The sequence below is a fragment of the Molothrus ater genome, chromosome 2 (genome assembly GCF_012460135.2).
Source record: "Molothrus ater isolate BHLD 08-10-18 breed brown headed cowbird chromosome 2, BPBGC_Mater_1.1, whole genome shotgun sequence".
Taxonomy (NCBI): Eukaryota; Metazoa; Chordata; class Aves; order Passeriformes; family Icteridae; genus Molothrus; species Molothrus ater.
In genome coordinates this window covers 11244390-11270567 of record NC_050479.2, presented here as the reverse complement: position 1 = coordinate 11270567, position 26178 = coordinate 11244390, and the positions used below count along the sequence as shown (strand labels likewise).

At 37.3% G+C, this 26178-nt stretch overlaps 1 protein-coding gene across 4 annotated transcripts in view; it reads right to left on the bottom strand.

Annotated features, from left to right (window-relative positions):
* The window catches only part of DMD (dystrophin), a 1044614-nt gene that overhangs the window by 95486 nt on the left and 922950 nt on the right, over positions 1 to 26178 (bottom strand). For all 4 annotated transcript variants that reach the window (XM_054518613.1, XM_036378966.2, XM_036378958.2 and 1 more), the window contains one exon: positions 23620 to 23680. In XM_054518613.1, the coding sequence (XP_054374588.1) occupies positions 23620 to 23680 (61 nt within the window). The remainder of the gene's footprint in view (positions 1 to 23619; positions 23681 to 26178) is intronic.

The following is a 26178-nucleotide window of genomic DNA, read 5'->3' as shown; positions in this document are numbered from 1 at the left end:
AATACATAGGTACCATATTGTGTACTGTGTGGAAGATTTTCTACCTTGCATTAAAGTCAGAAAGAAGGATCTTCTAAAGTCACACCTTCTGTCTCATAAAACACTCCAAGTGTTTGAGCATTCATCTCTAATCCCAAAATAACAAAATCAGTTTGCCATATTAAAAAAAAAAAAAATTGCTGTTTTAAATCATAGTTCTTCTCTTCAGGTAAATAATTTTTCTTCAATTGCTATCAACAGCTCTGGTCGGTGGTTGCCAACTTCAGAACAAATTGTCATTTTCAAAATTATTATCACTACTTTAATTAATGCCTTTATACTAATGCACATCAGGCAAGAGAAAATAATAAAACAAAATGAGACCTACAACCTTATACAGGGTTAAGATGTGATTTCTAAACACTTTTGTACTTTAGCAATAAAATTTATTTTGCTTATGGACATTTAATTTTTTTTCAGTGTTGAGAAATGGATCTCTTGCTACTTTTCCACCATTTTGTTGCTGCAGTTGCTCTTCATTCTCATTCTTAAAATTCTACTGCAATTATTTTTCAAATTATTGTCCTTCTACCCATGTCCCTCAATTTGTTCTGTTTTTAGGGTAACTAACAGAGCAAATAATTTATTAAGGATAAATATAATTTTGCAAAGATTTGCAGAAGCTGACAGACTAAGAATTCTGCCAAGTAGAACCCAAGCAGAGAGTGGAGGATTAGGCCCCCCTAATCCACTGGTTTTTTTCAAACCAGGGTATTTAATACTAAACTAAAACCTTTGGAGAGTTTTATTTTTAGCAGATTTCCATATTATGGTTTGGCTCTAAGAATTGCATTTTAGGAAACAAACCAAAGAAATTTATTTCTTGTTTGTAAGGTATCATCATTAAAAGTCTTCCATTCCCAAAATAAATACTTTTTTACTTTATGCCATATTTTATTTTTTCTGATAGTTTTCATTGTGAACATTATACTTCAGTGAGCTTTAAAATTAAAAAATAATTAAAAGGGAAATTATGCAAGAAAAGCAATTATTTGTGGATTGCAGTACACTATGTTTGATAAGAGATGAAGAGAAGGACTGTTTTTACTAATTATTTCCTTGTCAACATTGTACATGAAACTTCCTTTCAGTTTGGAGAAAACCAGGCCAGTGGGGCTGTGTCTCTGTTGCCTTTTAATTAAATAATTTAGTCTATGAAATAGCCAAGAGGGAGCAACTCTCCAAATGTGGCAATGTTTTGGCTGTTTCAACTTTCTAGTGGCATATTATCTTAGCTACACTGTTATGTGTATCTGCCCTGAGAACAATTGCCATTTCTTGGTCCAAATTTCACACAGTGACCCTTTTCTTACCGCTAAGAGGTACCTACAGCAGGCCATGGTATTCCTCTCCTTCCCACTTAGTGCTCCTGTGGACCCAAAGCATGGCTTCCTTCACATTTATAAGTTTTGATTCTAAAAATATACTTTTTTTCATTTCAAATTATCTGGCCTAATGTAGGAGTTGATGCCTCTGAACTGCTGAAAAAACCAAGTTATCTTTTTGAAACTTGTTGGGCCTGCAGAATAAATCCATCAAATGGCTACAACCTCTGCCTACACTGGGGAGCCAGATGAGTTCTAGGCCAGCTCAAATGCCTGGGATTTACCTGGCATGCAGGACAGTCACAAGTTCTTTGCTGCACTAGATCCTCAGGCTTTTGTGATGAGCTTCACAAATAAATCAGTTGATAATCCAAATAATAATTTTTAAGCAGGGAATTCTCTGTCCAGAAAGCAACTAATCTGACAAAACAAAGCCACTACCAGTGAAATTTGCTGAATACTTTATATGTAATTTCCAAAGTTTGCAGCAGTCAAATTTTCTAAGAAAACAACTATTATTTCCACTTTTTTTTTTTTTTAATAAACTGGTAGAATTTTTTACAAAGTTATAAAATTGAGGAAGCACTCCCAATGCATACCAGCCTTTCTTTCTTAGATTTATATAAAAAGAAGTGGTTTAGGTAGAAATTTCTGTAAGAAACCAGTAAAAGGTAGAATACAAAAGAATATTCTTCTGCTCCCTTGGACTGTGTATTCACACAACATTTCTGCATCTTGCCAAGTTTGTGAGCTGCAAGAACACAGCGTGTAGTGATGATGCTCTAACCCTTTTAGTGCCTTGCATTCTACACACTGAGCTGAATTTTGCTTCCAAACAAATTCTGGCTGCATTCCTCACTGAGCACACATTGTTCTTGCTTTGACAGACTATCCCATTTTCTCGCTCAAAACAATTTGATGCATTTTTCATTTTTTTTTTAAACTTGTTCCTAGATGAGTATAGTTTATATAATCAGCCACCAACTCCAACACTGAAAAAGACAGTTCTTATTTTCTTAATTTAGGTCTTTATGCCAAAATCATATTTTCTCTCCTTTTTTTTTTGCATAATTTGCAATTATGAGGATAATTTTAAATACCTTTTAGAGCAAAATTGTCTGTTATATAGTTTTTCTTTTTCTAACTTAACATTTAATTAAATGCTAAGTTTGACATTGCATAGTTTGGTGAGAAATTCAGCACTGGATTTCAGTGAATAAAAAGAATACCTAATCATAAGCAATGCAGCAGTATTCTGTGATTCTATATTATTATATATTATGTAAATATAATTGGCTTTGTAGTGCCTTTTAAACAGAGATTTGCTCTGATCCTCCCTGCCTTCAAACTTTCAGACTGACCACAAGTGAGTATGTGGAATTTGAGTAGTAGTATGAGTACTAAATTGCTAAAAGTACTGCAACACCAAACCTAGATTGTTATATATTTATATGAAGAGCAGAACTGAAAATACTAATTTAAAGGAGTCTCTTCAAATTTATTTAATTGGTTAAAACAAAAAATTGGTCTTTACTGGGGCATAATGGGATAATATGGCCTTATAGTGAGGAGTACATGTAGAAAACAAGGGGAATTTTAGGCTTAACTGCATTTTCTGTCAGCCAGTATCTTAACCTAAGATGATCATCTGTTCAGCTTCTTCTGTGGTGTAGAATGAAAAAAAAAAGAGTGGTTACATCTTTTGCAGCCACAAGAAGAGGACAAAGGTGGACAGGGAAGCAGTGGATATACAGTATAATAACTTCCAGCTGTTGTATCATCTGTCTACTGGTAGGTGTGGTGAAATAAATAAATGATCAAGGAAAATCTAATTAAAAAAACCCAACCATGTCAGGATGAGTTTTTGTAAATAAGAACTTGCAAGACAAGTGATATGAAAGCAACAAGATTATTAAAATGCAGTATCTTATTTATTATACATTAGGTAGATCAAAGCTCCTCAGAGATAACAAGGCACTGATTGGGGGTTGCCACCTGTTTGGTATCACTGGCTGTGGAAATCTGTGAGGTGAAGCTGTGTTAAAGGTTGTCAGCACATGGTACACTTATGAATGGCTTGCATTGATAAAAACCCCCAAATTATTCTTATTTTGCTGAAAAGATTTACTCATTATTCACCACCATATATGTTATTTTCTTAGTTAAGACAAAAAGGATATGCTATGTAATTCAGGAAGGTTTCAGAAACAAACAAACAAACAAAATTGCAGGCAACTGCTTTTACTTGATACACATCACTTTAATATGGTGAGTATTAAAAGACCTGAAGAGTATAAAATTAGAATATATTTGAGCTGTTGTTTTGGAGAATGAAGAGCCTTGCAGCAGACTGAGGTCAGAGAAGAAAGATTGTGGCAAGCAAATTGTTCAAGAAAACTAAAGTCTGGACAACGAGGGAGGAGGCAGTTTTCTAGATGTTTTTTGGGTTGGTTGCCTTTTTTGTCTAACCTTCTCCACAAAGAACAGAGCAGCTGTGACTTAAGGAAATGTTTGGGTATAAATGTCTAACTGTTATTGGCAGGATCTACTAAAGAGCAAGTTGAGGAAAGCTGAAAATCTGTAAGATGCCGCAAGGGAAGGGAAGGCAAGGCAGCGACAATCTTTGTCAGTGTCCTTGAAGTATGCCACAGAACTGGCTGAAGAGATGAGCAGAGCTCCAGACTGGAGATGTCAGAGCACCACTGGGCTCTCAGGTCTTTAAATGGCTATTTGCAGGAGACAAACTTTTTGCATAATGTCAGGACATCCCTTTGGCTGTCCTGAGCAGCCAAGACCCCTGCCAGGGGGCTCAGAGACCCTGGCACAGAGCCCAGAATGCCCCCTGTGGTTTTGATTATGATCTGTGGAGCAAGTTACCAACCTTAGATGAAGATCTGCAAGCCATGACAAATTAAGTAGAATGATAGTGAATTTATCACAGGGTGAAAAAGTAGATTTTGGGGTTTCTAGAATGAGGGTTCAGGGTACAAGATGGAGGGATCTGGGCATGTCCAGCCTTTCTCCTTCTTCTTCTTGGCCTCCATCTTCTGCTGTGATGTTGGCACTTTTAGATTGGTTTAGAGTAGAAGCTCACTGTCTAACATAGGTGATAGGAATTGGAAAGTAATTGTAAATATTGTATAGGTAGTTTTTAGTATAAACACATAACACCACCCCAGGGGCAGGCAGAGTGCCTCAGACTGTCTTGCTGGGCAGACCTTGGCAGGACAGGAGAGAGAATTTTATAGATAAGATACAATAAACAACCTTGAGACTGAAAAATAAAGATCCCTGACTCCTTCTTCGAGCGCCGGGCTGGGAAAAGAGACTTTCCAACTGTTCTTGGGGTCACTCTGACAAGCTAAAGATCCTGACAGCATAACAGCAAGAAAAGGGGAGTCAGTAAGAGTAAGAAAGATCTCTTTAAGTCAGTGGAAACTTAATTTGAATGGATAAAATTGGGGAAAAAGTTTCTAAGTACTTTGAAAGTCATGTGTTCCAAAAGAAGAATTGTTTGGGAGGTCTCTGGGTGTTGTAAATACACCCAACTGACCAAAACCAAGTTGGCACTGACACACGAGAAATGATTCCCCTTGGCTGACTCAATGCCAAGCAGAGAAGGCGACTGTGAGAGCACATGATGTGGGCATTCCCTCACAGGCGAGTTTGATAAAGGATTCACACTGACAGACTCCTTTCCACTCCTTATTTCTAGAATGGTGAACAAATGCCCCAGAGCAAGGCACCGCTGAGGGTTTTGCGCTCAATTTTCTCTAGAGAACACCGTGCAAATACAGATTTGCGTTCTGCTAGCGGCAAATGCTTATTCTACAATAGTTTGGGCACTGATGTGAAAAAACATGATACAGGAGAGGGAAAGCTGACAGCCACGTTCTGATCCCTTTTAAAGTAGTAAAAACAAGAAACAACTTTGCTGAAATCAATGAACATTTCTCTCAATCCATGCAAGCTGCTTTAAATGAAGAACTTAAATTTGATTTCCAAACTTCTGGCAGCAAGTCTGATGAGAGCCTAAACTGCTGCCAGCATAACCTGTGAGTCCTCTGGTTCTTCTGCTCATTTCAAGATTATTAAGAGTACAATGAAATATTCATTCTTCCTTTAGATTGGAAACAGGAGAAGATATAAGAGCATATGAAAGTAAGTTTTAACATGTAATAACCATATTAGTAAGGTTTTAATTGCTTTCGTGCCATAGCACAATTAAAATAGTGGAAAAGCAGATGAATGAGGAATGTGCAGGAATAAATATTTGTCAAATATAAAGATCTTGAACACTGTCTGTGATGGAATTGTTTGGTAATATTACAGCAGCATTAAAAGCATAAGCAGTCCCATTAACAAGCAGTAATTAGGAAACAAATAAGGTAAGTGCAATATAGCCAAAAACATAATCTCATGGTGTTTTATATCAAAATAGCTGACTTTAGATTCTGAAGTTCAAACCAGTGTTTGGAAATGATGGTGAACTCATCAGTATGAGATCTTTGGGAATCAGTTTTCTAACCTCTAATATTCAGGTGATGCTTAAGGTAATCTGAAGTATAGAGCTAAAACATGGTATTCAACAACGGTGTCCTACTGGCTAAAAAGATATCACTGCCAGAAATCTGGAAGAAATTTCTTTCTAAACACTGAAGTAAAATTTCAAGATGCCTATATTCCCAATTACTTGCACTAAAAGTTTATAGATGAGAAATAAAAATGTGGTTTTGGTTTAGTAGTTCTAACTCTTGGTTTTTATTTTTTATTCCTGTAATCATTGACATTTCCAGCTACAAAATACAGTCTGTTACACTTAGGAAAACAGCTGCAAGGCACTTATTCCCACTCTCTGGGGTTTCTATAGGCTGAAGCTGGATATGGTTTTAAAGAAGAAAAATTTATGAAACAGAAAGTTCAGGATATTTCATTTGCTTGCTTTTACTTCCAGAGTTTACTCTCTATGAGGGAAATCTGCAGCTAGTGTGGCAAATCTGAAATCCATGCTCACAGAAGTGCATCTCCTTCTGTATTTCCAGACCAAATGCAGAAACAACTTTAATGAACAGCTTCAGTAGCTTTTTCAAGGATATGCCTAAGCAGAAAGTATCTACATATATTTGGGGAAACACAGCATTTAACTGGTTTGGATAAATAAGAAACTGGCAGCTTCCTCTCATTTGCCACACCACTGCTCAAGGGTCTGTCTGAGAATGAAGTCTGGAATGGAAAACAGAAGTCTGTCACAGATCCTTCCCCTCTGCTTGTCACTTTTGCAATAAACAAGGCTATCAACCCCTTGCAATTTAGGTAAATATTTCTAATGATGCTAGAGTTCAATTACTGCAAAGAGCTAATAATCTAAAAAGATCTTCAAAGCTGACTTAAAAAAAGGTGAGTTACTTAACTGATGATTATAAGATTCAGCAATGCAAGAAACTAGTATTAAATTTAGATTTACAAAGAAATTAGAAAGAATGCTAGGCACAAAACCTTTTAGTTAAATGAAGAATACATTCTGGATTCAGTGAAAATTACTCCCTTTTTATGATGCTACTCTCTTCCACTAAATTTATCTGTGAAGATCAAATGGCAAACTTCTGCAAAATATTACAGTTCAGTAAGTATCTTCACTGCAGTAGGTTATGGAAGTCTAAGAAAGAGAAAACGAACTGCTTTAGCATGCTGTATCTCCCAGAAAGCATCTGACAAGCCACCAAAAAATGGAAAAAAGTGGAGTGAATCAGCACAGAAGGAAAACGAACTTGTGCTAGGAAAAAGGTGTATCTGGAAAAGAAAGAGGTTGAACACATAAACATATATGTAGATATTTCAGAACCTTAAGAGTTACTGCAATCCTCTTCTGCGTTAAAGCCCTCCAAGAGCCAAACACCAAATGGCAACCCACCATGAATTGTTTTTAGTTAATCTGAGAGTGATTTTCCTCAGGTATATAAGTATTCACCATTTTAAGGGTTTTCCAGTTCTGCAGGTTTCACTAACTGAAAAATTAATCAATACTGCAAGGGCAGGTACTAGAGAGGCAATCATTGTATGAAAATATGCCCATCTATTAAAATACAAGAATACCTTTCATGAAATAGATAATCCCCCCATCTTTTGCAATGCACTAGAGTGTATTTACTCGTTAAAGACTCTCCTTTGCAAAATTATGCGAAATGAAGTATTCTAAGAAGATGAAGAGGAAAGAAAGAATATTCCTGTGCCAAATTAAAACCCAGAGACATAATGCTAGAGAACATTTAGTTACTTCTGATCTGTGCTCGTTACTGAAAATCCAGGATACTGCAAAGTAAACCAGCAGTCCTACTGACCTTACCCTGCTCATCCTCTGCTTTCACTGAGATCTTTTTCTCTTGCTTTGCTTTTCTTAACCCTCTCTGCCTGCACACAAAATACTTGTTTCTAGAGAAAAACCATTGTGTTCCCAGTATTGATGATGTGCTTTTCCTTGAACCAGACCTATGTGAGCAGGATGCCTTTAGGTACATTTAGGAGATACAGTGCTAAACTCCTTCTCAAACTGCAAAATATTGCTGCAATGTGCTTCCAGACAATTAAGTCCTCTTTAAACTTTGAGGAAAAAAGGTAGCCAACCCCACCTCTTCCAGGAAAGGGCTTTGGAGTATGCTAATAATCTGCCTTGGTCTCCTTCAGCAGGAGGTGCCATTTCTTCTCTCCATAATTCTAAATGGTGCGAGATGATATTTGAATATTGTTTCACTAGACATGATGTGTGCACTTGCATTTCAGTTCCTGGGAAGGGGGGAGTAATGATATATAAATAGCATCACTTAACCACCAAACCCAGCACAGAGGAGATGCACTCTCCACATAACGGGAGGACTGACCATGTTTTGTTGTGCATGCATCTTTTACAGATTCTCAGCAAAATCTGTTACTTGGTACAGATTCTTGAGTAGAAGTGACAGACTTTATATGAAACTGTACCATTGAGCAGCAGGCTGGCAAGGGATAAGTGTCGCTCAGGAAGTTAGATGTACACAGCTGTAGAGATTGTAAAATTCAACCTCTGCCCTGAAAAATAAATACCTTGAAAAAATTGGGAAATTCTAGAAAAGTGACATCAAAATGAATATAATAATTTTACCTGTAATATATGGGTTTGAGCCTTTTCTATTCATGAATGACAAGTGAAGAAAAATCTTTTTTCGGAAACAAAAGCACAACAAAACATTTGCTGTTGCCCTGAATACTAATGATGGAAGACTGTTGCTATGGTGATGCTAATTTTAACGCTCTTGCCTGTGGACTTCATATGAACTGCCCGTTTTAACTTTTGCAAATGTCATTTACAAAATGAAAACCCATTAATGACTGGTGAGGGCACAATGTTCCACTTTAATTAGAATAATAAGGAATGCTGATGCACAAAGTACAGGTTTGTGAATTGCTACAAAGCCCACACTGTCAAAATTAATTACCGCTGATGGGGGACTTTGTTCTAATTTTTTTTTTCCAAAGGAAGCTTTAGAATAATACAACTGTAGCTTGACTTGAAGTTGAAAGCAGGCTCTCCTTTTAGTAGCAAGGTGGAATAAAGAGGTTTCTGAGACTGACAGTATAGTAAAAAGCACAGCAGAGCTTAGAACTGTGACTGAGCTATGCTAAAGGAGCACCAATTCCAGCAAAGGGGAAATGCAAGTGCCAATGCTGCCAGGAAAAAAAAAAAAGTATTTTTCAGCTAAATACCAGCTCAGAAAAGCAGTAAGGATTTGAAAAATAGAGCTGGTATTTTTGAAGAATTTAAAAACAAAAATAAATTGAGTGGGTGCTGGGATATGATTCTGGTTAGGGGGGTATTGCTGTGACTCGTTAATTGTGAAGTGCCGAGACAAGTAGGTGATGTTTAAAAAAACCCAGCATGATAGTAATAGTAATCTCTTTTTTAATGCACCAAGCCCTTGCAAATCATGAGCAAACATCTCTCATGAGAAGGGAAAAAAGTTGCAACTACCATTTCTAATTTTGGGGCAATGTCCGAGCATATAAAGTAGGTGCTATGCTGCTAGCAGCATGTCAGTGGTACTGACTGCAATGAGGAAAGCATACCGCAATGAAAAGCATCACAGCTGCTGAGAGTACATTTTACACACTAATTGTTATTATTAAATATCTCCATTGTAGCACCACTTAGAGAATCTAATTTAGAGTTGAGATCCATTGTGTTGCATCCTGCATTAACAGAAAGGAAACTTGCCTTCCCTTGTGAAGAGCTGAGCTGGTGAAGGACTTGCTTTGTCTTTATGCTGCGTCTCTGGTTCAGTGTGAGACTGCTGGAAGTGCGACTGGTGTGAGGATGAATAGCTGCTAAAATATTTTTCTAAATTCTCATTCATAGTAAAGTGTGGTTTAATGAGTAGCTGAACTTTCTTCTAGCATGACTGGTGTGAAATCCACTCTGAGTCTATTGGTACACTCCAGTGCTGTTTTAAAACAGCCTGGCCAATTTTGCCCTTGAATTGTTGGCTATTGTGCAAGCCTCTGTGCTTAAATACAGCTCTGCACTCAAGATGGCTGGAATTTCATGGTATTGTACTGAAGAGAAATACAGCAAAAAATATAGATTTGACTGAGAACGGTTGTGTCTACCGAGTCTAAGTTTTTCTGCCCATGATTCTTTAACTCAGAACTTGTTTTCCTCTTGCTTTTAGGTTTGTGCAGAGGTAACTGGGTGACCACTGAACAGCTCTGTCATCAAAGACCTTCTTCAGCAAGCACCCACTCTTCATATAGGGCTGTTCAGAGAGGGCTTGATGATGAAAATGCCATTGACTCTAATTTTTGCAGGTAATACCTGCATGCTCTGTGCTGCTGCTGCTGAATGCAGCTGTACCTGGTGGGATGCACAACCATGAGGCAGCCAGCTGCTCTTGAGAGCCAGTGGGCTCAGGGATAATCCCCACTTCTACAGGACCTTGCCCTGTGATACATTATCTCAGAACAAGAAGGGACAAGGCTCTCCTCTACTCAGTAGGAAAAACCTTAGCAGCTAGCTGGAATTCAGAGAGATCCAAAGCAAACAGTAATTTACAAATATGGAACTGATGTGTGTTAACAAGCTGACACTTGTAAATTAAAGTTTGGTAGCTTCCCAATACACAAAGGCTTAGAATTTATGGAATTAATCTGAAATAGAGTAAATAATCTGAGAGAACTGCCTCACAGAAAATTGTTTCTAAACACCATTACCAAGACAATTAGATTTTTACAGTTCATTCTCCAGATAAGAAAGTGGTATTTCTGACAATGTCAGTGCCTGCCAACACTGATGGACAAAGAATTCAAGGGGTTTATGCTAATGGAGCCTGCTGGCATAGAGACTTCTATGGGATCAAGATCATCTCAACATTCTTCAAGACAGATTGGACACCTGGATAAGAAAGGAATATTTTTGTTCCTTAAAATCCTCTGTTAATCCATATGAATGAGTAGAATGTAAAAAGTGTGTGCCTTTTGGGCAGAGGTACAGTGAGGCATCCAGTGGTACATAACTGAGCAATAAAGATGCTCCAATCTGTAATCTGGAATTAGGCGATGGAAAGAGTAACAGTGCCTCCAACGACTTCTAAGGTCTTCTCACATATTTCATATTCCTTGCAATAAAATTTTTTGAGCTGTTAGAATTAATTTTATGACTATTGTTAAAACAGTGAACACAGTATCTTTTATTGAGGCAATAATGGCTGAGGCTGAATTAGATCACTGCTAATCAGATTGACTGAGTACCAAGTTAAATTCTCTCAAAAGGAGAGAATCAGAAAAAAATATATTTGCTTGGTGTTGGAAAATGTGTAAATTATCTTAAGGACAGGCAACGCTAAATATGCAAGTAGGCATAAAGTGCATGGGATAGCCAACAGAGGCAGCAAAACATTGTATAAAATAATAGAAACATCAACAGAGAAACACTGGTGTTTGAGAGAAAACATCTCTTTTGAGCTTGGGATTTAATAACCATCTAATGGCAAGTGCTATAAACAGGAAAGAAAACTGTACTTAACAAGTTTAGAAGTGATCAGCATAACTAAATTAAACAAAACTCTGAAAGGAGAGGTGAGAAAGTACAATAAAGAGGGTGGTGGGCTGGAGGCAGCGTTTCCAGTGGGAAGACTGGCTCTGCAAAGGGAGCATGAGAAAGAAGATACAGAAGAAGCAAACAGTAAATTATTACAAGGGAAAGCCTGACAGCAAGCCAAGAGAAGGCAGGAAAGGACAGCAGCAAGAGGGTTTGTTGAAAGTGGTGGAATGACCTAGAAGAAAGTGAACACTGAAAAGATTCTTGGAACTGGACAGCAGGAAATTGTTAGTGACCTTATTAAGAGCTGTTTTAAGGAGAAAATGGAACAGAAGCTAGAAATGACTGGGCAGGAAAAAAAAAAACCATGGACTGGAGAAAGACACAAATTCCAAGAAGAAGGGTAATGTTCTGCATATTGAACAGTGCCAGAGAAAAGATTTGTTTTTTTTTTTTTTTATCAAGGGCCGTCCTAAACACAAACTTCCATGTAAGGAAAGAAGGACCAGATAAGCTTCAAAGATAATACATCATTAGAAATCTAAAGTCCTAAACAAGTAATTTTGATATGCTCCAAATGTCTAAGGGACTGAAGAAGTTAAGCAAATAGACTTGTTCTCTAACGTCCAGCTACTTGATGTCCCAGGTGTCATTCTTCTAATTTCTTGTTGTGAAATATACCATCTGTAACTTGCTCTTACTTCAAAGAAACTTGTTGCAAACAAGACTTTTCTCCTTCAAACAAATAGTGCTTTTCAATTCTATTTCCCTCACTTTGACAAGCCCTTTTCCTCTGAATTCCTACTGCTGAGCAGTACTATGGCAGCAGCTTGATGAATATGCTTTCCTTTATTGGGGACAGACCATATGGTTTATCATTGGTTGAGTAGTCCTTCTCTTCTTTTTTCCGACAAATTTCTAAACAGTGTTCACAAAAAAAACAACCCAAAACAACAAGAACAAAAACCCAAAGCCCAAAAACTTCCCAAAAAACCCCCAAAAACCTCCCAAGAACAACTAACGAAAACAGAAACAAAAACTATAAAGAAATTAAAAAACATATAAATAAGCAAATAAACAAAAACCCCTAGAAAACCAAAATCCAAACGTATTGAAACTGAAGATTATTGAGATTTGTACCTGATATAATTTTAGTTTAGGGCTACTTCAAGAAAATTATATAATCTGAATCCAAACAAAATTTGGAGCTGTCTAATGTGGTTTTCAGTTACCTCTGAAAGTACAGATTATGGCTGTCACTTGGAGCCAGCTTTTCCTTTGTGCTTCACAAAGGCAATTAGAAAACACACAGCAATTTTTGAATTATAAGTTCAAGCCCTCTATACTGATTGAAACCATCATTGTGGCGTTTATATTAAAAAAAAAACCCAAAACCTATAGGTTTGGTTGGCGAATATCTCTGAATGCTAGTTCAGCTACAGATTTTGGTTTTATGTTTTAAACTGTAAAATTTCAGAATTATTTTTTAATGACTTGAATTTGCGCTGTCTTACAGAAGACATTGAACATCAACACTGTGCCATGAAAGCAAACTTTAATATTCATTGACTATGTTTTTATAGTCAAGGATCAGCAAAACACAGCAAAAAAGGAATTGAACATCATGCAGTAGCTAAAAGCTGATTAATATACACAAAAGTATTTCACATTAGAACTTCTCATTTACTAACAAAATCTGCTCAGTAAAATTGGCAACTGCAGTATGACTGGAGCTGGTGATAAAATGGAAGTAGAGGATGCTTTCAAGCACAGAAGTAAATGCAAATTAATGACATGCAACACTGTAATCAAGATGTAAGAAAAACTATCATAAATGTAGTCTTCTTTACTTCAGAACTTCTCTGAGTTTAGCTGTTTAATCATATTCATCAAATGCAGTACATGATTTATACAGTCTAGGGATTATCAGCAAACAGGGTTAAAAAAATCCTCACTGGTGAGAATTTTGCTTTAAACACTTTTCAAATTGTTCCTTAACTATTTGAGCAGAGGGAGTCCCAGGAGTAACAGAATGCATATATGTGCACATAGTGTATTTTGTAACATTAGGATTCCTATCAAATTTGCATTTTGAGACCTTCAAGTGAACTCCTCATTGAGGGAATATTCACCTCTGAGTTTGTTTCATATTGTTATTCTCTCTGTGTTTATATCTGAAACTAAATTACACACTGGTTTCCTTAGGGACATATCCAGTCTTTATGGCTGTATCCTGGTTACTGCAGCTGTTGCATCAAGTCACATTTGCAATTGCTTTCACATTTTTTCTATGTTTTCAAAACAGGTAAGGTCACCTAAGAGCATTGCCATTGATGAAGTCCTAAAGTTAAAAGCAATTAAGCAGACTTCAATTGAAGATGAAACAGTAGATAAAAATCACTGATCTGGGAGGACACATGCAGCTTCTGATTTTCTAATGCAGGTGCAGTTTTTCTGTGTTTCAGCATGCAGCAGGATCTGTTCACTTTTTGTCACATTCTTTACAATGTTAAATTGTGTATCCCTTTGCTAATAGAACCTCCAGGATGGCAAATGGTGGATCGGAAAATAGTGCTTGGAAACAAAAATTATTTTAGTATGTCAGTATTTTTAGTATTTCAATATTTTTATTCAATTGAGATTTAATTTCTTTTTATTTATCTTCCTCATATTTCTTTATTGCATATTTTCAGGTCAATACATTTGTATGACCATATACCCTTTAGCAAACATCTCCTTGAGATGTCTACGACCAAGCTCCTGCTTCAAAAGTGTCTCTTAATCATTACCAAAGTATAACACCCATGTCTCAACTAGAAAAGCTTTGGGATATGATTAAAATCTTGTCATGGTGCTCCATGTTGCTTGTATAGGTGAGGTGTTTGTATGAAGTTATCTATGCCCATGCCAAACTAACTTTCTAGCTAGTCTTTACATTTTAATTCCATGCCTGTAACATTTCTTTCTAGCAATTTTTCTTAGTATGCTTCACACAGGGTGTCATAACCCTCAAGCATGAAAAGTTTTACAACATTTTCTCCAACAATGCAGCTTCTAAGAAAAAAATGGGGTTGAATTTGTTGAAAAACGACGTACAGAAAAATGTATCTTTGCCCCTCTACTCTTGTATTAGCTCTGCAGTAGTGAAGAGAAAAAATATTTTGATAAAGAAAACTAGGAGACAAGTACATAATAAAATTCAAAAGGCAATCTGGGTTATTTACTAGCCAGATATCTAATACTTAAACATTGAAATAATAGAAACTTTTCTAGCAGACATCTAGATAAATATAAAATACCTGAATGACACTGTATTATCATGATTTTAAATATTTAGATTTCTTAAAGAACCTTTACCTACTGCGTAAAAAATTTAACATTAAACCCCAGAACTCAATTGACCATTAAATTTCATTAACGTAAGTTCTCATTATAAAGAGTGAAGTACCTAAGTGAAAAACTCATACCAACAACTTTGCACTTTGTATTTACAGCAACCTTAATTCTTAGTAATTTAATACTGTATTGAGTTTGTGCTTCGCTCAAGCTCCCAGACTAACACCTACATATGGCACTTATGCTGACAAATTTTGGTCCTGCTGAAAAGGAGGAGGGAGGACCGTGACACACAGAGTGGGTAGGTGATAAGGAGCAAAGTTTGACCTCTACTCACTATTCTATTCTGTAGGCTGTAGACAGCACTCAGTGACCCTGCTAGGCTTGTTATATAACGGGTGCTGCTTGTGTTGTGCCATAATTTCATTTTCTGAGCTCAACTGCCATGGAAAATGCAATGCCATGAATGCTTGTGTTACAAAAATTACTTGTAAGAAAAGCAATTCATTCAGAGATGAGATGCATTTTTTATGGTTTGTTTTTCTTAAATTATCTAGCCAGAGATTTCCTAATATAAAAGTTTATCTGATGAATATTTGAAATTCAAAACAAATAAGTAGCATACAGGAGGCTGCCAAACCTAAAGATCCTATTTGAAACTATAATTTATCTTATAAAATCCAACTCTTGAAACAGATAATGAGAAATAAGCAAACTGAATATAGATGATTTGGTAATTCTTAACCTATTCATTAGAATATTTCCTTAGGTCTAACTGCAACCTTACTGATGTTTATACAGTTCTCAATTAAATCATTTTATGTGTCCCTTAGAATCTGTAGGTCTTAAGTGTAGTGTATACACAAACTAGTTCTCAAGATTTAAGGTCTGAAGATAAGGATATTACAGGACTGATGTGCAACCCAGAACTGATTTCAGCTATTACTTGACAAGAAGAAAAGATAATCATCGAAAGGCATTCCATTAGGAGAAAAATGGGTCCAATAATCCATAATCACGATCCAGTAAGTAAAGACTAAAAAAATCTCTCGTGGTGGGAAGTGTTTGTAAGGACAGGTGGAGAATATTCTGAAAAATACAAACTTAGTGCAGTCAGCAGGAGAGCTGGCATCTTAGAAGGTCAGAGAAAGAACAGATTCAAGAGCAGTTCAGCAGGATCCATGAATTAATTTTGTAAAAGAATCCAGGAAAACACCTGGCCTTGCCCTGACAGACAGGCCACTTAGGGAAAGAGAAAAAGCCCAGCGGGCATGGCTGATTATTGCACTCTCAGTGTGCTCTGGGTTGTTGCATGGTGTCAACATGAGAACGTTCCTCAGTCAACCACAGCTGTGCATCCACAGCAAACAGAGCTGGAAATGTAAATTATACCTGGCCATGCCCACTGCTTCCTCACTGGTGTTGAGACCTTTCCTAAAGCACAATTAGGAATTACACTCCTGCCATATTTTAGACTCATGAGATCAGAAAGAAGACAAAAAAAGGTGAGGCAGGATCAATTTAATGCTGACTCCCTTATTATATGGATGGAGTTGTTCTTATGTGAAATGGAGAAATCGTCTTATTTTGGAGCTGGCTGCATTAGAAGGGACACTGGACCAAGAGCAATGCAGGCAATGGATGTGACAAGTGCTGCTTTGGAGAAGCTGTCAGTCTTTGGAAGGAAAAAAGGAAGTATGAGACTTCTTGATATAACACAAATATGTAAGGAATCTGAGATATTGTTCCCCATTTCCTTGAATATTACATTGGACAGTTGTCAGAAGTCGTCTCCTCTTTGTCTGTCATCTAAATTAAGTATGTAATTGATCTTTAAAAAAAAAAGGAAAATTCTGACAGGCAAATCTTTCTATTTTTTTCCTTTATGTGTCTAATCTTTTCAAGTTCAAAGCATTCCACTGAAATCAAACACAATTCCTATTTTAGAATCCTGCTTATTAAGCACACTGTTTAAAAGATGGGCTTTGAGTAGATAGCAATACATTTTAGCTATCAGAGCAGCTGTAAAATCTACTTTTTAATGGAAGATTTGGCATATACTCTATAAAATAGGACCATATTGTATAGATGTCACTCAACTTTGTAAAGCTTATATTGGCTATGTAATTTTTCATTCATTTAATTCAGTTGTTAAGTGTAGCCAGGCCACATTAAACAACTGGAGTAAAATGAAGCTAATAGAAATGAAGTAAATTTCAAGCAAAAATCACATTCAGCTTACAATAAATGTAACAACTTCAGCTACAATAAAAGTAAAATATCTAAGGTTATGTAATTATATTCTGCTACACTATAAATACATGAACTCCTTGTACAGTAACAAAAGTTTACTTTTTCACACTATTGCCTATAAAAACTGTTCATATATTCATCTGCTAGTCCCAGAGCTGGAGAGCAATGACTAGCTAGATTTAATAGATTTTAAATGTTGATATGTTCCCTTTAATTAGGAAAATAAGAAAGTCAGATTCCATCCAAAATTCTTACCCAGCTCATTACCTGAATAACACATTTTAAGATTTAACCTGCACAAAAATTATCCTTGCATTGTTTAACCCCTCTGTAATGCTTAACACTACATGCTCTTCATGAGCATTTGCAGTGAATGGATTTGAAAACAAAGCTAAAGAGCTTTACTCTCCACTTAACCATGAGCAAGGTCCCATCAAGAGGACCAGGTGTTGTGCAGGCACCCAAGGAAGCTGCTCTCCACCCTCCACAACAGGCACTGTGTTTGTACATGGAAAGCACATGGTTGCCCTCCCTCACTGCCCCAAACCAGAGGCTACAGCCCTGCCCTCAGCTCCCACACCAGCTAGGATGCACTAAAATTGCTGCTCAGTACTTATAATTCATTTACAAACAAATTAAGTCCCCTTCAGTTGCTTCTCTTGCGAGGGCAGTAACTCCCTGCTGACAGATGGTAATGAGGAGCAGACCCACGGTATCTTCTTTGAGTGCTCTCGCTCAGTCAGCAGGAACACATCTGTTTATAACCTCTGCTTTCATTATAAAGGTAGTTAAAGGCTCAAGATTTCTCATTTATTTACACTCTAAGTTTAAATTTTAGTGACAAGTTTTGGAACCAAGGCTTCACAACCCTACAAATCATAAAGAAAATCTCTGCGCTTGGACAAACCTCTAAGAAATATCATTTAGGTTTTTTATGCCAGACAGCATGAGAATTTACATCACATAAAGGCAAACTGAAAAGTATTGTACTTTTTGTTTCCTTCACAGTAGTTTCAATTTTGCTATGTAGAGTTCAGAATTGAAAGACAGGAAAAAAACAATACTATGCTTTTGAGATGTGAAAATAATTTTTTATTTTTTTAATTTGGTAGATAGGTTAACTGTTAACCATACACATGGTTTTCAAAGCTTGCTCACAGCTTCACTCACTGCATATACATAATCATACATTATTTATTTATGGTTCTCCATGTCTCTCTCTGCTCTGTCTGACAGATATTTCCTACTTCTTTTTGTGCCTTGTACTTATCTGCATTCTGCAGAAGAAACAATTAACCCAAGTGATTTTCTCAGAACAGCATTTCTTCACTTTTTATCTTAGCAGAATTTAATTCAGATACATTCATTTATCCTGTCTCTAAGTTGAACAAAAGTAAAAGAATCATGGCTTTAATCTGTTTGCTTTTACAATGAAAACTCAGGGGTCTTAGCTTTTTTTTTTTCTGTGTTGAAATTCTGCATGGTTAAACAACAATTGAAAGGGAGATTAAAAAATAAGACAACAAAGAAGTATGTTTATAGAAACTGGCCTGCTAGATCTCCAGTGTGACATAGGAAAAGAATGAAGGATCTAAAACTAGCAAAAAAATGTATGTCACGAGCTGATGCATTAAATGCAAATCAAATATTCTCATAGGAAACTACAATGTGGAAGAGAGTGAGCAAGTGGAGATGCCTTGTCCTTGGAGTAAGCTCACTGCATATCTAATTTATAGAGAGAGACTCACATGGATCTTCTCAAGGAGTCAAAGCTCCTGAGAATCCAGCTTTGTCCTCAGCAGGACAAAGTTCAGTGAACTGCTATAATCTCTGTAAGAAAATAAGCTTGGCTGGGAAATAACTTGGAAGGTTTCCTTTGTGGGAAGCACTGAGATGAAAGACTACTGTATTTTTGCAGAAGCATTTTAAATCCTTCAAAAGAATGGGCACAGCAAGAGGGTAAGAAGACAGACACTATTAACTGGCAAGCTAGATACACGGAGGAAGAATAATGTCAAAGATTAGTACAAATATAGAAGTCACACCTACTAGATTTCAACACATTCACGATGGCAGGACTACAGAATATATTTTTAGAGAAAGGATGTTGCAGACTTCAATCCCACTCCTCCTCTTTAATCTGAGGCAACAGAGATCTCCTAACACTGAGTAATGGGCAAGTGTGCAGAGCAGAGGATGAGAGACACACAAGAGAGATCCAGACATGGTTCAGAGCAGAGCTGCTTAATGTCCCCTTGTGCCCTGGGAGGACAGACACTGCAGAGGGATTGGGTCCTGCAGCATGACCGAATACTTCCTCTGGTGCTGCAAAATGGAAAGTAGACACTTGATTTGTTACCTGTCACTACCTTAGAGCAGCTGCTCTATCTGTTTGATTGGAGGATAAGAATATGCAAGTGCATGCATGCACACGTGAGATCCCTTTCATCAGGGGTGAGCTCTGCTAAAATGTGATCTAACCTGAATTACAATGTAAAAATCCGCAGCCTCCCTACCTTTATTATCTGCCTTTTTTAGAATTTGAGACTTTTTTTTTAATCTTTAGACACATATTCAGTAGTCTTTTAGGTGTGCATTTCTTCCGTTTGCTTTTCAGATTTCTAATGTAGAGTAATTGCCTGTTTTGTCTTCTAAAAACTTAAATTTAGAAATTTTAATGAATACCTAAAACATTAATAAAGAGTACAGACATGCCTGTGCCTGCTTCCTTTCCATTTTCTAGGTTGCACTGCAGTAAAAGCAGGATCAAGGTCTTCAAAGAACAGGACTGATTAAACTGAAAACTATATTTTTATAGTTCTCTCCTTCTGTAATCTAATGAAACCTTTACATTTTTGTACCAGACACAAGGAATATATCAAGGAGAAAAAAGATCAAAACAAAAAGGGTTGGATAGAATGTGTTTTCAAGCAATTTTACGTGTTTTACCTCAGAGGCAAAGCAGAGGGTTTTTAAACTCAGTAGCACCTCATGGTCTGAATGAGTGCTCAGTGCCCTGTCAGCTATGTCCACTTGGGATACTTCTGCTGTCCTGGAACACAAAACCTAGATTTCCTCAGTTTGCTGGATAAGAGAAAGCTGGGGCTGAAGTTTTGGTCTAGCTTGTCATCTCCATAAGGAGGGAAGCACATGAAGGGGTGGAGGGAAATGCAGCAGCTGATGCAAGGCCATTGAAAGGCAGCTTCCATGAGGCTGACAATAGGCCAAGAAAACACCCAATGCCAGGGTGTTTCAGGCTTCAGGAACAGCTGAAGCAGGTTGTATACTGCTGATAATTATATTGTCCGTGGCAATGTTGCCTAGACAAATACAATTTGAAACAAACAAAAAAAAAACCGAAAACCAACTGGTGTGAATAAGCTCAAGAGGGAATTATTGAAGCTTTAGAAGCAACTAGTTGCTACAGATTAATCAGCTGTATACAAGTGTAATTTTAACCAGGAAAATCACTGGTCTTGAAGATACCTAACCATAAATAAACATTGGTGCTGAAGACTTAGCATGGAGTATTGCCTCATTTACAGATTATTGAGTGAAATATCATCACAAATGGGAAAGTGATGAGATAAAACATTTAAGCATCAAGGGAAAAACAGATAAAATGAAAACCAGTAAAATGTGTAGCAAATCTGGTTGATGAAGAGGGCTAACACTAATATTCTAATATTGATGACAGAAAGAAAATTATGTAAACATGAAAAGAATGCTACCTGTGTTTTCTTAGCCTTCATGAATTTCTTTTAGAGAATTAACAACTAATAGAAAAGTAATGCCTCAAAGACTAAAAAAAAGAGTATGTTTATTTTAAAAGCCAAAAAGGTACAGAAAATAATTTTGTTGTTTGTAAATATGAAATATGAGTGATGAGAATGAATGGAAGAGAAATGACTGAGGGTATCTGGAGAAGGCAATAGATCTATCAGCTCAGTAAGATGCATTAAAACTTGACCACTTTGTTTTCCATCTCAAGGACAGCAAGTTTTTCTATAAGAGATGTGGCTAAATTAAAACTTTAATTAAACTAGTAATGTATGACAGATGTACTTGACCCCTTAGCCAAACTATCAGTAATTTGGTACAGGCTCCAAAGCAAGTAAAGACCTGAGCTGTATCCAGGCCAAGAACTCCTCTAGAAACTCCCGAAGGGGCAGAGTGACCCAGAGAGCATGGAAGCACATGAGCTTGGAACAGGGATTGTGTGAGTCATGCATGCACAGCAGGTGGCTTTTCCAAGGGTCTTTTATCAAAGAACAAAGAGGGCTGTGGGTACAAGGAGGCACACACATACCCTTCCTCCTGTATTAAAGTTGACTACAAGCCAACCACTTCTGACAGCCTCAGGGAGGCACCTCAGGGAGCTCTCCCTGCTGGGCAGCATGGCTGCAGGGCAGTGACCTCCCCTTGCCCTGGGACAACTCTCAAGGTCATTCCTTGAGGCAGAGACTTTTCTACAAACAACCAATCTTTGGATGACTCCAATTCAAATTCTCTGAACTGCAACTGGACTGCACAGCAATGACTCTCCCCTGGAAATGGGACTCCTCTCAAGGACTGAGATTCCTTACCTGAGACTAAGAAATCCTTCCTTACCCAAGGCAGAGAGACCCCTTATTTATTGATCCTTGGTAACTGGCTGCTAGCATGCTGAATAAGTATTAATGAAATCCATGCAGTTAATTCCTTTAGACATATGACATTGTCCAAGTCTGAGACTAAGTCTGGACCTAGCCACAGCTAAGCTCCATCAGGAATTTAGAGAGCAAGGGGATCTGCTCTGAAACTCATGACCCATTGGGAGGGTCTACTTTACCCATGGGCTCTTTGGTCAATGTATAAATAATTTGAAATAGATTTGAACTTGATTTTCCTTTGTATAATGTAGTAACTAATAGAGTGAACCTTGCTGTTGAACTTTACTAAGATGCACTTTTATAAATTCATATTAAACCCACGCTTGTTAATACCCCTGACAGTGATTCTTCAGGCAATCTGAATCACTCATTTGTGACAAACTACAGCAGTTGGCAGGATCCTAAATCAGGATCCACAGCATAATGCTACAACTGTTTATGGCTATTAAAATGGTTTTAAAAGTGAACATAATAATTCCTTTGAATCTGTAAATGGCCTAGAACAGAAGAAGTAGGAAGGACTAAGCAAGACCAGCATCGAACTTTTTAGCCAGTTACCTCTGGCTGCTGGGTGTGAGTAGCACAGGCAGAGGTGCCAAGCACAGCATGAAGTGCATTCTGTGCCTACTTCAAGAATTGCCAATCTCCCCTCCCCATAATGGCAAGTCATGCCATGTGAAAGAGAAAAGGAGGATCTTCACCTTCATGTTAGTGCCATAAACTGAGTCTTACATGCCAGAGCTTTGACTTTCTTTCCAGCCCTCCTCTGGAAGACTGCCCCTCCCTTCTAGATAGAGCTTTCCAGTTTCTTTGTGACTGTTCCATAATTCATGGCCAAATGCAAACATCAGAAAACTTACAAGATTAATGCAACAGTAAATCAGCTTAGCCAGGTATAACTGAACCTCTGAACTGCACCACAGAGTTTCCTTCATGCATAACTCAAATACTTGTTCTAAGGCTGCTGTGGAAGTTCACCCTGTTGTGAAAGTTGCAACTGAAGTGCACTGCAGGAGCCTTCTGTAACCAAATGGCTTCAGGGACACTGGTTGAGCCTGCAAAGTGTTTAGGGAGTATAAAGAGGAGCCATGGAAATAGGTGTATTAAACAACACCCATGTCTGTTACTTGCACTACAGTGTTTATAGCTGGTATTGCATCACCTGTTTCCTTCAGAGGTAGGGTAAGTAGTTCAAAGCACATGGTACAGGTAAAGAACTCAAAAGAGAAGAAAAAATACATTAAACCATCTTTTTTTTTTTTGTTGTTGTCGTGCAGTGGCTCTGTTTAGGGCATGTGAAGCAGGTAGGTATGTCCAAATTGTGATTTTTTAAAAAATGTTCTTCTAATTTGTTGTGCAGCCACATCTTTTAAAGTAAACTAGCTTAATTTGGAAGCCAAACTCAAAAAGATTAGGCTTTAGGGACTAGTTGCCCCTTGTAATTCCTCAGCTATGGACTTTACCAAGTAGTGTCCCTAAAGAAATTCATAGTACTGAGTATGTGCATTTAAAACCATTGCAAAATATTAAAATTATTAAGTAATTACATTATTATGAACCCTTTAAAAATATAGGGATAAAAAGCCCCTAGTGAATCACATTTACAACTGCAATTCAGAATGTCAGGGGTTTGTTTGGTTTTGCAAAACCTGCCATACACAGACACAGAGGGCAACAGCACAATTTAAATTATAATCCAGGTACCTCAAAGCTTTACTTCATTTGCAGGTGATTTATAGCAGCGTAAACCCAAACAACTTACAAATCAGGGCATCCTACTGTGTTTTTAGATAACTAGCACACTTCTGTGAGATGTATTGCAGGTTTTGTTCCTTTTTGTCCTTCCCATTTAGACACTATAAGAGCAGTTCACAATCATTTAAGAAAATTACTGACTCTCCTCTTAAATAAGAAATGAAAATAGCTGGAATGAATTACTGTTTATACTCACTTGATATAATACGGCACTTTGTTTGGTGAGATTGCCCTCTCCCAGGGGCCTTGGACAGAAGCTGTTAACAACAAACAAATAAATAAATAAATAGCTGCACACATACATTCATACATACAAACATACCTAGAAGAGAAACGTGGAGGTCAAACAGGAAAGACAACATTAATCTCTAGAATTACAATTTTTCTCTCGGCCACGTTGATTCAGGTCTGTTTGCTCAGTTGCCCGTGAAGGCAGGAAGGATTAACCTGCTGTTCTGAAACCTCTGTCCTAATCTGAGAGAAATTGAACTCATTCAGCTGCAAAGATAAATACAAAAACTCCTTGAAAGCTAAGCTCACAGAAGAGATAAGAAGCAGAGCAAGCAACGTATCATTCTGGTGTGTTCTCTTGTAGGAATCCTCCTGCTAAGGTGTTTGACCGGGTTTGCATCTATTTCCTTCCTTGTGTGGTCAGCACAACGTCTGGTCTACTTCTAAGAACAGAATTATACACTTGTTTACATTTGATGTTGAGTGAAATTACACTGAGAGACCATCATATTTTGTTTGTTTTTATTCCCTTGCTGACTTGCTCTAAATGGTGGACATTTTGATTCTTATTTCTCCACGTTACTAATTGTGTCATACTGTCTTCCAATAACAGCAAATAATGGAGAAAATGACAGTGTGATCACAACAAATGGAGAGGAAACAACTTTGCTCACTTTTGGATTTCATGGTGTTATATGTCAACATCAGCTTCCAGAACAATAAAAATATTTTGTAAAAGAGGTTTCTATAAAACTCATTTGACAAAAGAATTATGTATTTTTTTTAATTAGAGGCAGAGATAATTTATATTTTAGGCCATAATCAGGGAGATAATTTTTTTATTAGGAATTTTTTATATGTCAAACAAATTAGAACCAAGATTTTTCTTTCTTTAATATAATGATTAAAACAGAAAACATATGAAAAGTAATCTAATGGAGAAAAAAACCCAGCCTGTTGGCTTCACCCAGTATAACCTTTCTTTTTAGTGACCCCTGCTGTTCACAAAGGAAAGCAACTGTTACCAGGACAACTAGGAATTAACTTCTTGACCCTTTGGCTCTCCTTTCTTTCCCTCTCTTACTCAAAATAGATACTTTAAAAATGCCACTCCCAACCTACTTTATCAAAATCAAAAAATCACAATACATACAAATAATAATTAAAAATATACCTATTTCATCTATTTTTTACCAGATTGACAGAATTCAGTCTGTAGAATGAAGTATAGTTTCTCTCTCTTGCCCACATATTGGAGTATGGACAAGAGTTTGAGGAAGGAGATGAAATGTGCTTCTAAAATGGCTGTAGAGGGAAATCTCACTAGTTTTGCACATGAATTGTGAAGAAGGGTTGGAGGGAGACTAGGGATTCCACCGAGGGCACACAAATCAGCCATGAGAGGAACTGGGGCCATTATAGACAGTCTGAGGAGAAGAAGGAAGAGCAGGTGGGAACCAGGCTGGGGAGAGAGTGAATGAATTTCATATAAATTTTGGACAATGCTAAGAAGCTAGGGAAAGGAAGGAATATGTTTGGATGAAAGAGAATCATAAAATGCTTAGGGTGGGAAGGGACCTTAAAGATCACATAGTTTCAATTTGCCCATCAAGGGCAGGGAACCTCCTGTTAGATCAGGTTAATCAGAGCCCCATCCACAATGGGGAATCCACGACTTCTCTGGACAACCTTCCATTGCCTCACCTCTCTTGCACTAAAGAATTCCTTCCTAACACCCAAACTCAACCTATCCTCCTTCATCTGAAGATTGTTTCCCCTTGTCCTATCACTACATGCCCTCGTGAAAAGCCTCTCTCCATAAATATGACAATCCTGTTTCAGATTACTGATGGCCAAGGAGTTCTGAAAATTCTGCCTCGGCATCTCTGCATGTTCTGCTGCTGTCTTCAACCCCCAGCCAGCCATCTGTAGCTGAGTGTCATTGCTTTCCTATTACTTACATTTACACAGATTCATGTTCTTAAAAGAAGAAAAGTAAATTTCAAAGGTATGAACCATGAGAATCAGTAACTCTCAAAATGTGCAAGAAACAGAATTTTAATTACAGTGTTAGATCTCCTGGAGAACTAGCACACTGCACTGCCATTGAAGGCTGTTGCGTGGCCCACAAACACAGGACCACAAAACCATATGCACTTTCAAATACAAATACTCAAAATATACCTAATTAATATATGAAAAAATAACCCTTCTTGTGCCAGGCACTGCCCTTTAGTTCTGTGTTCATGGACTGCATGGCTGAGGAGCTGAGGAGGCCAAGGCTGCTGTCCATTGAGCTGCTGTTCCTGGTAGCACAAGCTGCAGCTGCTCAGTTTCTGTGCTCTGCCACAGCCTCAAAGGATGTAAAGATACAATCTGTTATGTGATTTGTAGAAATATAAAAAGTATCAAAAAGAGAATATTTTGTAATGTTTTGATGTTAAAAATCTCAAAATAACCCAATTTTCAGGTTCATACAGAATTCTTAATCATGATGCTTAAATATTCTTTCTACTTTAAGAAG